The sequence below is a fragment of the Gracilinanus agilis genome, chromosome 2 (assembly GCF_016433145.1).
Source record: "Gracilinanus agilis isolate LMUSP501 chromosome 2, AgileGrace, whole genome shotgun sequence".
NCBI lineage: Eukaryota > Metazoa > Chordata > Mammalia > Didelphimorphia > Didelphidae > Gracilinanus > Gracilinanus agilis.
In genome coordinates this window covers 208,360,234-208,376,702 of record NC_058131.1, presented here as the reverse complement: position 1 = coordinate 208,376,702, position 16,469 = coordinate 208,360,234, and the positions used below count along the sequence as shown (strand labels likewise).

At 35.6% G+C, this 16,469-nt stretch overlaps 1 protein-coding gene across 1 annotated transcript; it reads right to left on the bottom strand.

The window, feature by feature from the left end:
• Nucleotides 1-1,233: 1,233 nt before the first annotated feature.
• Nucleotides 1,234-2,823, bottom strand: LOC123233477 (pyruvate kinase PKM-like). The gene has a single exon (XM_044659571.1). It carries the CDS (start codon nt 2,821-2,823, stop codon nt 1,234-1,236), a length of 1,590 nt encoding a protein of 529 aa, XP_044515506.1.
• Between the last annotated feature and the right edge of the window lie 13,646 nt (nt 2,824-16,469).

The window sequence follows — 16,469 nt, the reverse complement described above, 5'->3', positions numbered from 1 at the left end:
TACTGAGAAAGTCAGAAGGGATAAACTAAAGGGAGCAGGGGAGTGGGGAGGCCAAAAAAGGGAGGGGAGAAGAAGGGGGAGGGAATTCATTTGGTCTTTAAAAAAACAAAAAGAGGAGAACAACAAGGGAGGGGGCAGAAAGGGAAGTCAATCAAGGGAGGGGATAAGGGATACCGGCTCAAAGCAAACCACTGGTGTAAAAAAAAAAAGAAAATAGTATAATAAGAAGGAGTGGGTCTAGGGGAGGATACAAAAATGTCAGTGAATACACAACTAACAATTGTAACTCTGAATGTGAACGGGATGAACTCACTCATAAAACAGAAGCAAATAGCAGAGTGGATCAGAAACCAAAATCCTACCATAGGTTGTCTACAAGAAACACATATGAGGCGGGTAGACACACAAGTTCAAGGTTAAGGGTAGGAGCAAAATCTTTTGGGCATCAAATGAGAAAAAGAAGGCAGGAGTGGCTATCATGATCTCTGACAAAGCCAAAGTAAAAATAGATATGATTAAAAAAGACAGGGAAGGTCATTACATCCTTATTAAAGCAGTATAAACAATGAGGAAATAACACTGCTCAATATATATGCACCAAGTGGTATAGCATCCAAATTCATAAAGGAGAAACTGGCAGAGCTCAAGGAAATAGATAGTAAAACCATAATAGTGGGAGATCTAAATATTCCTCTTTCAGATCTAGATAAATCAAACCAAAAAAATAAAACATAATACTGAGGGAATCACCTGGATAGCTCAGTGGATTGAGAACACAGGAGGTCCTAGGTTCAAATCTGACCTCTGACACTTCCTAGCTGTGTGACTCTGGACAAGTCATTTAGCTCCCATGGCTAGCCCTTACCACTCTCCTGCCTTGGAACCAATGCATAATATTAATTCTAAGACAGAATGTAAGGGTTTAAAAATATGACATATGACTTGAATCCCTTATGTCTGAAATGACCTGCAAGTACCCCAAGCTAAGCCACAGCTTCTCTACCTTTTATACACCCCACCAGGGATGTGCTAATCTAATACTAAGGTTTCTAGGTGGGAAGGATAAAGTTTCTTTAAAAAGAGACTTAATCATTTTTTTTTGGTGTTTGAGCCTTTTAAAGTCAATGATGGGTAGGAATGAATGATATCATAAACAGCTGCAGTTCTAACAGACATGGGCAGGGTCAGAGAAGAGAGGACGCTAGCGTACGACGAAGGTCTTCGAGTGCCCTTTTATGAAACTGAAACCATGTGCATAGTGTTGGTACAGCCTATCTCTGGACACCAACCACTTACTACAATGACCATATCATTTTTCTTGAAAAAGCCATGAGCTTTGCCAACCTCCATGGCGTAGGTAATCCTCATTTCGACATCTTCAGTCCATACCTCATGAACAGGTTTTAGATAGTGTATAGGAAAGATGCCTCGGTACAAATTGACCTGGCGTGCAATTTGGGCATCCCGAATGACAGCAAGGATAGGGACCCGAGGACGATACCTGGCTATAAAATAAGCTGACTTTCCAGTGTCAGTGAGAACGATGATGGCCTCACTGGCATAGTTGAAAGAAGCTTTTACAGCACCCACAGCAGTAATGTCAGTAAAATCCTGATTCTGGGGGACCAGGTAGAAAAGCTCATTAAATAACTGCAAGTGAAAGGTGGCAGCCTCTGCCTCTCGGGCAATCCTGTGGGAGACCTCGATACATTCTAATGGGTAGTCCCCTTTGGCTGTCTCCCCTGATAGCATGATACAATCTACTCCATCTAGGACAGCATTGGCTATATCACTGCTTTCAGCTCGAGTGGGACGTGGCTTCTTAATCATGCTCTGTAGCATCTGAGTGGCACAGATAACAGGTTTCCCAGCTAGATTACACCTTCCAATCATCATCTTCTGAGCAATGAAGACTTTTTGAGGAGGGATCTCAATACCTAAGTCCCCCCGAGCAATCATAATACCATCACTGACTTTCAAGATCTCATCAAAGTTTCGGACTCCTTCATGGTTCTCAATCTTGCTGATGACCATCACATGTTCTCCTTTTTCCCCAAGTACCTTTCTGATGTCATGGACATCATTTGCCTTTTGGATGAAAGATGCAAACACCATATCCACATTTTGCTCTATTCCAAACTTTATATCTTCTTTATCCTTAGTTGTAAGAGAAAAGTCCATATACAACCCAGGAAAGTTCAAGCATTTCCTGCTGCCCAGCATCCCACCAGTGGTCACCTCAGTCAAAAGGAAACTATTATCTTTCTCTTTCACAACCAGACAAATGAGCCCATTGTCCACGTAGATATTGCCACCAATCTTTATGTTGCTTAAAACGCTTTTGTTGTCTACCCACAGAATATTCTCATCACATTTTTCCTTATAGGCTTCATCCAAAGTGATTTTGATAGACTTGCCCTTCTTCAACTCTACTTCTCCTGTTTCACTGCCCTTGACGAGTCCAGTCCGGACAGATGGTCCTTGTATGTCCAATGCTATAGCAATAGGCCGATAGAATGTGGGATCAGAAAGAAAGCTTTCTGTAGCTGCTCGTACATTTTTGATCATCATTACGTAGTCCTCATAACTTCCATGGCAGGTGTTTATACGGGCCACATTCATTCCGGTGCTAATCATCTTTTTTAATGTCTCCACAGATTGGGAAGCTGGGCCAATGGTGCAGATGATAGCAGTGTTTCGGGCAACACTGGGCTCTGAGTCAATGCACAGACGACACATGTATTCCAGAAAGTTTTCAGCCTTGTTAGCATATTCCTGTTTTGGACTAATCGGTAAATCTGGACTACTTACTGATTTATCCATGATGATCTCACAGCAGGTGTTCTCTTCCAAAAAACTGCAAGAAATGAAGCTTCTTCTTCCAAAGGGTCACTCTTCTGCCCTCAAAGAAATGTTAAAGAATTAACATCAGGATGAGATAATTAGACTGAAGCAGAGTGTGTGTTCAATTCTAACATTCAAACCGTTTTATTTTCAAAGTACTATTCTAAGAGCTATAGGTATGAAGACAAAAGAAAACAAAAAAAGAGAGAGAGCTGTGGGAATGGGGGAGAGGGAAGAAGCAAAGGGAACAAGCATTTACTGGACCAAGTATTGAGTTGAATACTTTATAAATATCTTGCTTGATAGGTTAATGATAGTTTAGTGACTTTTACAGAGTTGGACAGCTATGGTTCAGGTTGATATCATCATGTCTATTGAGTCTATTTGTGATAATTTGAGAAGGGAAAGCAAATTAGTAAACTAAGGGGATCAGTAGGGGCTTCCTATAAGTATATAATAATAATATAATAATAAGTATGTAATAAGAATAAGTATATAATAATATATTATATTTTATAATAATAAGTATATAATAATTCCTTTCTTAAGAGGAGAAATGAGTCTTAGAGTTGAAGTAATTAACTCAGGATAACACAGTAAGTAAGGAGAAGAGCCAAGATTTAGGGCATTATGATAAAGAGGAAAGAGGGCATACCAGATTCAGAAGGTCCGGCTACAAATAGCGCCTTTGTTCCTGATTAGTTATGAGAAATTGCTAGTCTTTTGTCTTAGTGTGACAGTTTCCTCTTCTGAAAAGTGAAATGTGGCTATGATGAGCTACAAAGTGCCTTACACCTTATATATTGTTTCTCACTTTCAGCCATTATAATTGTTCAAGTAGAACACAACACTCGTCTCTAAATTATGCTATCTAATCTAGTTTTGGGATGTGTGTGTGTGTGGGGTGCTTTTTTTTAAAATGTGTGTGGTTCAATCAATGATTACATTCATCTTTTCCCCAAAGAAATGTTCCAAGATTGTTTCTGATTATAATATGTAACTATACCCCAACAAATTATTTATTCTGTATGGGATTCTCACTTGAAGCTAGGTTTTAAACAAAATTTTATATATTTTCCCCATTAGAAATCATTTTAACAGAAAAATTATGTTGATCATTGGTCTCAATCTATATTATCAAGGATTTGGGAAAAGGTCAAAAGTATAATGGTTTTATCTGAGCACACAGACAACATCATAGTGGAATGGAAGTATATTGACTTTGATGTCAGAGGAGCTGGGTTGAAGTCTTGGTTATAATCCCACTGCCTGTGCAGCAACCTTGCACTAATTACTTTCTTCTTCCAAATCTCAGTTTCCTCATCTATAAAAATGAGCGAGGTTGACTAAGTTTTAGTATTCTTTACAACTCTAAACTTTATGATACTGTCATTTGAAATCATTTATTGTGTGTGGAGTGATAAAGAGTATAATTATTTAGTCTTCTACAATAAAAATCTTAGCTGGCCCTTTTGATGTTCCTAAGCATTATTATGAGATGAAAGATTATTATAAATTTGATTGGATCATATATAAGTCTGTCTGAATGTAAGAAAATGTTCCAAATGATTTCTGGCCTTGTGATGCATTCAACAAACATTATTGGGTAAGTAACATGAGACCTGGAGTTAGGAGAATTAAGAATTGAATTCTGGCTTTGGAATTTACCAGTTGTGTGATGATGATCAAACTTCTGAACTTCAGTTTCCTCATCTGAAAAATGTAATAAGTAATACATTATCTCATTGCAGAATTTTGAAGAATGTGAAATTTTAAAATTCCTAAGCAGTGTGAAGGACTTGGACAATTTCTGGGGACTACATAAAAAGTAAGATGGCTCTCAAAGGACTCCCAGTTCATATACATATAAGGGAGATTTCAACTGTAAAGCAGATAAAAAGGTTTAGGGTTATTAACATATATGTTATAAATCTGATGTATTTACTTTGCTATCTTTTCCATTAATAAGACTATATCTGTTTCTAATATTAGATCATTTGCTAGTATTATGAACTATGGTAATAAGAACTGTTTTACCCAGTCTTTGAAGATCAGCCATGACTGCTAAAGAAAGTAGGACTCTAGCACCCGCCGAAGCATTTGACAATCCATGTCTCCACAAAAGTTGTTTCCCTGGTTAATGGCTGTGGGCTGGAGCAATGATGGTGGAAATGATGGGTCCCTTCTTCATGAAGGTTGTTACCTTGGATGATGGTTCTGGTGATTGGTCTGGAAGCAAAATAAGTCATCCTATCTCTTAAACTCTGAAGCTTTGGCATTCTCTATTCAAGTCCTTTCTCTGTAAAGTGATATTAATCTGAGCTGTATGGCACATGTTGTTTCCTATCTCTCTCTTAGGGCACCTTGCTACTCATAAATCCTAGACATCGTATAACTATGAACTTTTACTGTTACAAATCACTTTAATGATTCACTGAAGTTAAGTGATAAAGTACTGAATTAGGTCTCTAAGAACCTGGGTTCAAATGTTTGCTCTGTTTATTATCTGTATAACCTCGGGTAAGGTACTTCTTCTAGACTGACATTTGCTTCATCTATAAAATGAGGGAATTAGACTAGATTAACTCGAAGGTCTTTCTAACTCAATCTACTATCCCTTTGACATGGGATTTAAAGAGTGCAGGGGGTCTCCCTCTACAAAGTTAAATCAAAGTTTTGGCACAGTTCAATTGATCATTGTTATGAATTGTTGTAACTAAAAATTATTAGTTGGTGGCCAGTCTTTTGGTAATGAGCCCCTGTGAGCATGGCAAGGCTAGATTTTGGAGACAAAGTACATCAGTAGGCCATGATTAAAACTATTTTATATCATGAATTCTTTCCAGACCTTGATAACTTGGGATGACCTTATAAATCCACTGTTGGTTTCAACTCAACAAGTTATTAGAATAGAACTATAATCTATTTCTTCATCACTCTGATTTTAACATAGAATATGGACTTTGAGTAATTACCACTTTCCTACTCTTGTAACACAAACTCTGGAGGGACTGAGCTTTTAAAAATTGATTCTGACCCAGAAATCACTAATTTAACTATTGTATTTTCATGCTTCTAGCCCTCAAACCAACCTAGTGTAGAAAGTAATACTGAAACAAAGATTCCTACAGGTTGCGTCAATGGAAGTGATGATGGTCAGATTTTTTCATTTAAAAACATTAATGCATTGAAAGATGAAGAAAAAGAACTGAAGCTCACAAAGGGGAAAAAGGTAAAGGTATTCAGGACACTTCCACAAAAATTAATATCTTTTAACTACAAATGTTAATGTACCTAGGATTCAGAAGGTGAACTATTAAATCCAATTATGCAATTATGGGGGAATATTCCAGTAAAGGGCATCTAATCATTATTATTTCTTTTGGCACTCATTTTAATAACATTAATCTCAATGAACTCCTTGGGTCCCCATTCACATTGCAATATTACCCTGTAGGACTTATGTTGCAATTGAGTTAATTTCATCCATATTTTTTCAAATTCTGGTTCTATTCTGCTTGTCTTTTTTTCCTAATTTTTTAATGCATATATTTAGTCTAGTTTGAAGACAAAATGGATTCTTTACTTAGATTTTTCCATAAGGAAAAAAAGATCTAATTTTAAAATGGGTAGAGATGTGCCTGGGCATGTCATTAGATTATAGAATGAGGGCCCGTGGGTCACGACAAGGCCACAGAAGGCCAATCTTCACTAGAGACATGAAGAATGTTTTTATCCTACACAGGGTTTGATATTTCTATTTATCCACAAAATCTTGTCATCTATTTTTATTTGTTTCTGTGTTGCAATAAGCAACATTATGTCCATGATGCTGAAAAAAGATGGAGAAAAAGCAATTTAATTAAAAAAAACTGATTTTAGCGTATGGATTTTTAAAAATTTGAATTCATTATCAAACAGATTCTGATATTCCTGTGTGGGTTTGTGTAGGGGGATGTGTCTCTTCTAGCTGGCTGTCTCAGGAAGATGCTTGAGGAAAAAACTGCAAGTTTTTTAAAAAGAACCAATGTTCTAGTTTTCCAAATTACATTTTTAAACTTAGGGGAAAGTTGACAATAAAGAGCTCATTATTGTCCATGCCCCCAAAACAGAATAGTAAGCCTATAAACTGGAAATGTGAGAATACAGTGTTGTCCTTGCTTTGACTTTCAGATAAGTGATTATTTTTTTCTTGCATTTTTGGTCACTTATTCCAAACTGACTATTATCATTCAGTCATTCTCTCACTTGTTCATTTATTCATATATGTGTACATTCCACAAACATTTACTAAGAATGATAGTTTTTGTCCAAATTTTGATCCCAGCTCTTAGGATTTGTGTCCCCTGGGTAAATCACTCCTGATTGTTGAATCTCAGATTCCTCCATGATAAAATGAAGACTATAAAACTTGTACGAACCTTTTTATCTAGCCAAATGATTGCATAGAATAAATTTTGTAAAGCTCCATGTGTTTTAGAAATACAAAACACTCATAATATTTATGACAAATAAGATCAAGACTTTGTCTACTACCAGAAGTTGATCTATTTAGAGATAAGACATGTATTCTTGAGTCATTTGGCAAACACTACCTTGTATAGTTTGTATTTTATAAACTACAAAGTTCTATATCAATGCCAGCTACTGTTGTTGTTTATTAAATAAGAATTAAAAGCAATTAGTGTACAGAAGGCCAAAACAGAGTTCACAAATAATGTAACACTTGATCTAATCAGCATTTGATATCATGTAGGTGCCATGTAAGGAGAGTCAGGAGACTACCCCTCTACCAATGTGGATTAGAATCTTTTCTAAAACCTAAAAGTCTTAATTGCCTAGAGCCCAGAGGTTCTGTTACTTACCCAGAGTCACATAGCCAGTGTGTGGCAGACTTCGACAGGGCTTGAATCTATGTCTTCCTGTCTAAGGTCACTTCTCTTCTCTTATGTCACAATACCTCTCAACTACTATGTGTAGTCATTTTGGTGACATGTGAATTAGGAGATAGTGATGACTATTTTTTGAGATTTTTCATATATACCGTTGCTCACAATTATACTTGCTTCTTATGTGGGGAGATGGGAAATAGATGATATGATATCAAAAGATGGATGAGGGAGAAAAACTGTTTACTGCTATAATTTCTACCCCTTTTTAACCTCCTTTACTATTGACATGTTATTTCAACCCCTTATCCTGATTTTATTCACTTTCTTTTCTCCACAGTATTCTCTCTCTGATCATACAATCTGTAATCTTAGGAGATAAGACTCCTTCTGTGGCATATCACATGGTCGAGCCATAGATTTTTAGACCAGGCTGGTCTCTCAGATATACTGGAACAGATAGATATCCTTTTTACAACATTCTAGAACCAGTTGTCATCAAACTTCTGCTTCAAGAATTAAAGGTAAAGAACATTTACTATCAAGTTAAGCGGTCCATTCCATTTAGGGGCATTTATTGTCTTTCTGCAACTTCCACCTGTTTCAGTCTTTGTCCTCTGAAATTCAACAGAACAAGTATAAGCTTTGTCAGTCCTAAACATCTTAGTCCTAAAATTAGCTTAAACCATTCTCGTGCCCCTCTCTCAGCTCTGTTTTCTCCCAGACTTATTTCCTTCAGGCTTCAAATTCATTCACCAACTTGGTTGCTCTCAGACAAACTCTAGCTTACCAGCTTCCTTCCTAAAATGTGCTACTAATAATATAATAGTCTAAGTTTGAACATCCTGGAACTCGGACGTACTATGCTCTGGATAACATGCTTCTGTGAATGAAGCTTAAATTGAATTAGCTTTTTGAACTATTATGCCACATTTTTCGCTAACATTGACTTTCCAGACCACTAGCTTATGAGATCTCCCTTATTATATATTTGTTTAAATTATTCTTTAAATCTAAATATAGGACTTTACTTTTTCCTCTTACAGAAAGATGTTTTCTCTTACATTTTAAGTGTTTACACTCACAGAACAAGTACTGATACATTAGTTGTGACAGTTTCCTTACTGATTGATCCCTATACTATTGGAAACACAGGCTCAGTGGATCCCTCAACTCCATCCATACACACACTTGAAAAAAGAAACAAAAAATAACAGCTAGAGATTATGGTCCACCACATTGCCTTTTGTGATGGGAGTAATATTCTCAACCCTGGCCCTCTGACTCCAAGCAAGTTAGGTTAGTTTTTAAGTTATTAAAGCCATGCTCTAGTTTTGATTGGCTTAGAGCACTTTTAGTTGGCTGCCTTACTCAAAAATAGCCACAAAAAGCTCTAGGCATTCTCTCTGACTCTTTGCTGGTGAACCATAATGGGCAACTCAGGCAAAGAGCTGCCATCAGTTGAATCAGCTCCTGATTATTCTTGTTGAAAATTCTTCTACTATAGCTAAAGTAAATTTACTTTTAATCATTGTTAAATGACCTGCAAGGGACTGGTCTGTGTCAGGTCCAGTCTACTATCCCTCTAAAAACCCACAATCATGAAGCTTGATAGTAGAACTCATTGTTATTACATTAAATTGTCTCAAATATAAACCAATTTTTCTATCAATAAATAGTAATAATATAGTACCTACTTTGTGCCAGACACTGTGCTAAATGCCTCATATCATTTAAAACTAGGAATGAGAGGCCCATAAAAATAGATGTGATCTGGTCTAGCCCTCATTCAAAGCAATCATTTTTATAAGTCAGTCAATCAATCAGACAGTAAAAATGTATTATATAGCAGGTACTTGGCTATGGACTAGAAATGGAAAATAAAACAAAACAAAGAAACAAAAAAGATAAAGAGGTGCATTGATGCATATAGGTTCGAGTATAATAGGTTCACAAAGGAGAGTTTCAGAAAAAGGTATCTAGAAATATTTGAGGAGGTAGGGAATACTTTAAGCTGAGGTAAAAGATAAGGGTCAATAATAATAGTAATACTGGTATAACATTTTAAGGTTTTCAAAGTACTTTACAAGTATTTCTCATTTATCCCCAACACAACTCGGAATGGTAGGTTCTATTATTATCATCATTTTATAGTTCCTGGACTTGAATTCAGGTGTTCCTCATTCCAGATCCAGCTCTTCATCCACTGTGCCAGCTAACTCTCTAATAAAATATTTAGTGAAGAGGTGACAAGAGAAGTGATAAAGTAAGTCCAAGGCTTTATTTTCCCCAACTAAACATCCACATTTCCAATAATGGAGCCATTGCCTACAAGAGTAGGTTCTCCGTAAGTATTAGTCATATTTAAATGGCTAGAGCAAGGGTATAGTTTAGTCATCAATAAGGGCATCTGGAAGTATGTTTTTTTTATTTTTTTTTACATCTTCATGCAAACTTCACAGCTGACTTCCTGTCACTTGGCATAGCACTAAGTAGAAAAGTAGGATACCAAAATGAGCCAATTTTATTAGTATATACCACTCACACAGAGACATGCACAAAACTAAATTATAAGAAATTAATGAACAGAATGCCAAGAAAAAAATTGGAATTTTAAAATATTCCCTAATTTATCCCTTTGTAAAGTTACCTGGTATCTATGAGTTAAGTGACTAAGATATTTTTCTAACTCCAATCAAGCACAGTTTATAGTTTCTTTTATCTTTTGGTACTTCCCATAGATGGTACCAAAAAAGAAAATATCCTGACCTGTTAAGAGAAACTGACTGCTATATAAAGGGCGTTAAGTTCAAAGAGCTGCATTTATTCTAGATAGATAGAGAAATGAGAAATATACGAATAAATATATATATACATATATATTTATAAATAAAGATATTTATATCTAGATACATGCATATCACATATAGATTTATCTATAATTTATTTGTATATCTGTTAAAAAGAAAATACAAACAAAAAGTAATCCTTGCCTTAAAGGATCTCATATTTTGATGGGAAAGCAATACTTAAAAGAAGCTAAAGGGAGGGAGGGAAGTACCAGGAAACATGCCAGAGGAATCTGGCTTTTTAAATTTAAATTTATTTATTTGTTACATTAAAATATCCAGTAACTCTCTCCCTCCCCTCTTCCCATTACAGAAGGCATCATTTGACAAAAAGTTACGTGTATATAATAATCTATGTCTTGCTTATTTCTAGTTATCAGTTAATCTGGTTTTAATGATTGATGAGAAATGAAGAGATGGTTGGCCTGGGCACTCTCTCTAAATGAACATTCTAGAAGGAATCATCCATTCAGAGTGAGGGACTGAATGTTCTCTGAAGGTATGAATTCTATGGCTAAAGTGATCTTCCAGATTGAAGGGTTTTCTGGGGCATGATGGAGGTGTCTGGATTACAACCTGATGGGAGATGGAGAGTTGTTTGCAAGTTGTCTTCCCCATCAGAGGATGAGCTTCTTGTTTTCTTGTCATATTTACCTTTCTCTGTTATCTTTATTACTTAGCAGGTGTCAGGCACACAGTAGGCAACTTGGAAACAGTTTTTTTTTTAAATTTGACTTGACTTGATTGAGCTACTTACTATTGAATGACCTTGAGCAAAAGACTTGTCTCATAGGTTTAATTTTCTTATTTGTTAAATGAGGAAGTTGGACAAGGTAATCGCTAAAGTCTTTTTCAAATAAAAAATCCTAGGATCCTACACTACTTCCTGATATTTGCAACTGTGATTTCCCCAAACACTGAACAAAAACTTCATGCTGCAAACCACTTTCATGCTTTTTAATAACTACTACATAAAGTTAAAAATATGTAGCCGTTGCCCACTCTTCACTTCCCAGAACAGGCCTGGCAGCAAGATGTTACTTTTGCACCAGGTTTTTTTTTCCCCTCTTTCCCATTTTTTTTTCCTGGCAAAGAAATTTTAAATAATTTATGCTTAATATTATGTCTGAATACTATCTGTGAGTATAGATAAGTCTAACTCCAGTACTTCACATGAAATTGTACAGGCAGGAAGCAGCTGGCTCGTGGGTATTTTGGTTTACTCCCTCTGTACAATGCCTCCTGTATATTTCATTTTAGACTTCCAACACTGCATCTGATTAAACTCCCATGCTCAGTTCAGGTACAGCATATGTGTCTTTAAAAATGCAATGTTCACTTCATTGGAGAAAAGTCATATGATTACCAGGCAGTTCCAGGTAGTATAATATATTCATTGACAAATCAAAACTTCACATTTCCCCCATCAATAAATTTTGTCCAGTTAAGAAGATTTTCCACATTCTAATAATTCTAATAATAATTTAATTATTCAATCATTCAATAAGATTTCTTATATACATGTGAAGTAGTAAGATAGTGTAGATAGAGATCCAATCTTGGTGTCAGGGAAACCTGGATTTAAGAAGTCTTTTCATTTACATATATATATGTAAATGAAATTACCCTTAGTGTCTTAACCTCAGTGTCACAAGAAGGTGCTGATTTGGATTGTAGGGAGTGTTTTCTCACTGGGACCTCTCTATAGCTTGGAATCCAGAGAACATATGCCTATGCATATATATATATATATACATATATGTATATAAATATGTTATTGACTCATTTATACAATGCAGCCTCTCAAATACTTTACTAAAGGTTTGAGGTATTTGGTGGGAGTGGGTAATTTCCACAAAACCTTGGTTCATTAGTATCCACCAATGTATTTCTTCCAACAGGAAAACTGAGTGGACATTCAAATTGCAATGTAAGGATTTTTAATTGATATAAGGTTATTTTAATTGAACAACATTATATAAAGAAATTAATTTAATTAAATAGTTCAAAATAAATGTTAAGAATTATTCCCAGCAGGGACACAATTCCCTATAAATTATTAATCCATGATTGGAGTAAGGTACATGTTAGAGTAAACATGTGACATAGAGAGTACACACAGGAAAACACAATAAGGTACATACACATTAGACACATATATAAACAGGTATGTAAAGGGAAGCCCTTCCTCCCAAGATTGTGAACTTTCTGCTCATCTGAATCAGCCCATTAGCAACCAGGAATTAGGGGTTATGGGTCCAGGTCAGAGAGACTTTGATTGGTTCCCAAGATGTGGTAGACCAACACAGAGGGAAAGAATGGAACCTGTAGAAGGAGGTGTATAAAAAGGAGACCACTGAGGAGGCTGGACTTTTCTCTGGAGAATTTTGGCTGAGAGCTTGTCTGAGATTCAGCATTGGTGTCTGGGGCAGAATAGACTCTTGTGGGCTGGTAAGATTAGGGTGGCAGTTTAGGAAATTTTTTAAATTTCCTTCCCTCTTCATTTCTTTCTTATATATTAAAATTAAATTATTAAAAGCTACTATCATCTTCATGACTTAAGGGTTAATTATTTATAAACGGTGACCACAATTATATTTTTAACTAATATTATATTTCCAAACAAATTTCTAAATATATATTTAGCATATTACATTTGGTATAATATTAATTTTTCAATATTACACATGGCGTCTAAATGTACTTCTCAAATTAATGGCCATATATGGGTGGAGTACATGCATTGATTGAAAATTTCATAATCATGAAAATTTCATAATTATAAAATTAGTGGTTTTAGAACCACTAATAATTTCTGCTAATGTTACTATACATTATTGCATATGGCACTATCTCTATTGGATATTGCATTTCTAACCTTTATTGGGTGCCATGCTGCTTTTATGTCATTGTTTCTCAATTGGACATAACATATCCACACTCAGCTGGGTATCACTAATGGGCTTATGGCTGCTAGAATGCTTAACTATCATCTGCACTCATCATTTTCCTATAACATATCTCTTGTTCTTTTCAAACATCTGTTGGTGTGTAGTGACTGGTAAGCCTTTCCTCCACAATGAAAGGACTAATATATTTTAGAAACCAGCTCTTCTGACTTCAGATTCAGTGCCCCTTTAATTTTTTTTAAATTAGTGAGCAATTTATTTTCCATCCTTTCCAATATTCCTCTTTCTTATTGACAAAATACTTCTAATTAATATGCATAATAAAGGAAAACAAATTTCAACATACACTACATCCAAAAATGTATCTCTCATTCTGCATCTTGACCCCATCATTTATTTCTCTTCCAGTAGATAGATATAATGCTTCATGTTCAGTCATCAGAATGGTAGTTGGTCAATGGACTGAGCAAAATAGTTTATAGATGTATGAGGACTCTTTGGTGGCATAAGAAATAATGAAAGATATAGTTTCAGAGTGTCTTTGGAAGACATCTCAGAACTGATGCAGTAAAGTGAGCAGTACCAGGAGAACAATTTATATTCTTGTCTACAACACCAAATAATTGTCCAAAACATTTTCAGTTTTATTTCAGGTTTTAAAATGTAGCATATTATAATTTAACAAGTTTCCTTTCCATATATTCTGTCAAGAGTGAATACATAACATTTGAACAAACTTCGTGCAATTAATAGAAATTTTTTATATAGTGAGAAAGATCTAGATTAAAATCTTGTATCTGATACTAGATCTTTGTTATAGAGCAGTGATGGGAAAACTGAAATGTTCTATCTGGCCAGAGTGAAATTATTCCTAATCTGACAAATACAATGAGTAGTATACAATACAATGAAACTTTGAAAGAGTTGCTTTAGAGACAGACTGACAGATGAGCATTTCCTTTCCTTTGGCCCCCTCTTTAAAAAGTTTGCCTATCACTGATATAGAGTATATCAGTTAATCTCTTTAAGCCTATTTTTTCCCTTTGTAAAATGGTAATAAAATGCCTTTATTTTATATTCATATGAGAAAAAATAATTGGTGACTGACTTTTTCTGTTTCAACTTTGAAACTTTGGGAGAAAATGAAAATGAAGTTGAAGTCTTCAGAGACTGAATTATTAGACAAACTTAGCTGGTTAGTGGCCTGGAGATAAAATTAATGATTGCTACTGAATATATAAGAATAGGGGGAGCTAGCAAGGGATAAAATGATTTCCTCTTCCCCTTGTGATTTTAATATCAAGATTACAGATAAAGGTTTTTGATTGTGGCCATCTACCCCTTCCTTGTAAGAACGAAAAGACATGGCATAGAAAAGGTTATGAAGAATAGGAAATTCAACTTTGCTATTAGTGGATGTATTCAATCACATCAGAGCTTACTTCTACATTTTATTTTTGGTTTCATTGTTGTAAATCCATTTTAGCCAACATGACTGAATTCTTTGGAAATTGCACTAAGAAAAGAATCAAGATTGGAATCCAAGTCAGTCTGGGGCCCAAACCAAGAAAATAATAGGTTATTATTAGGGTATTCTGTCTTCTTAAATAGAAATGGAGAACACTAGAAAGCAGCATGATTGTATAGAGGTTTAGAGACAATGAGAGATTTGAAGAAAACTGGCACAGCTTAGATTTTATCAATCACCTGATGATTTACAAAGTATGATAGATACTCTAAGACATGCCTTTTCTTCTTGAAGAAATTCTGTCTTTGGTCCCGAGGGAATCCCAGATACGTTATTGGGTGAGGGATTCAGAAGTGTTACAGATCTGACATATGTATAAAGTATTTAGCAAATTGTAAAGTCCTATATAATTATCAATTTTTATTACTACACTAATTATAAAGATTGAATATATAACATTAGAACAAACTTGGTGCTCAAAGTCACTGTGGAATAAGGTTGTCAGGATAAATGACCCACTCACCTAAACCCATTGTTGTGGTTTCATTCAAGAACTTACATGTAATTTTATTTCATCCATTTATTTATTTATTTATTTGTATGTTTGTTTATTTGTTTATTTGCTTGCTTTTTTTTCATTTTTTCATTTTTTTGTTTGTTTATTTGTGTATTTGTTTGTTTTATTTTAAAACCCTTACCTTCTGTCTTGTATTGGCTCCAAGGCAGAAGAGTGGTAAGGGTTAGGCAATGGGGGTCAAGTGACTTGCCCAGGGTCACACAGCTGGGAAGTGGTTGAGGCCACATTTGAACCTAGGGACTCCATCTCTAGGCCTGGCTCTCAATCCACTGAGCTACCCAGCTGCCCCCTATTTATTTGTTTTAATCCTTACCTTCCATCTTAGAATCAATACTGCACAGAACAGGGGTCGGCAATGTATGGCTCTTTCTGCAGGAGCCATAAAGTTAATTTTTTTTTCAGGCGCTGTTACAGGAGCGCACTGTGAGCACTGTACGGCTCCCACGAAATTACATTTTTAAAAATGTGGCGTTTATGGCTCTCAAGGCCAAAAAAGGTTGCCGACCCCTGGCATAGAAGGACAGTAAAAGCTAGGCAATTGGGAGCTATGTGTGTTAAGTGACTTGCCCAGGGTCACATAACTAGGAAGTATCTGAATCCAAATTTGAAACCAGGACCTCCTGTCTCTAGGCGTGACTCTCAACCCAGTGGGCTGCTAAACACTGCTACCATCGAGCATACATTTTAAAGAAGAAAATGTTCTCATCTTTCCCAACCAAGGTATCATATGTAAACATATTTTATGTATATATGAGCCATATATATAAACACACACACACACATATATATATATACACATGTATGCATATATACATACACATCATAGGCTTTGTTCCCCTTGTTCTCTGACATTTGGTGAATGCACTGGTCCTGTTTAGTGTCCATATATGCAGAGAGAGAGAGAGAGAGACAGAGAGAGAGAGAGAGAGAGAG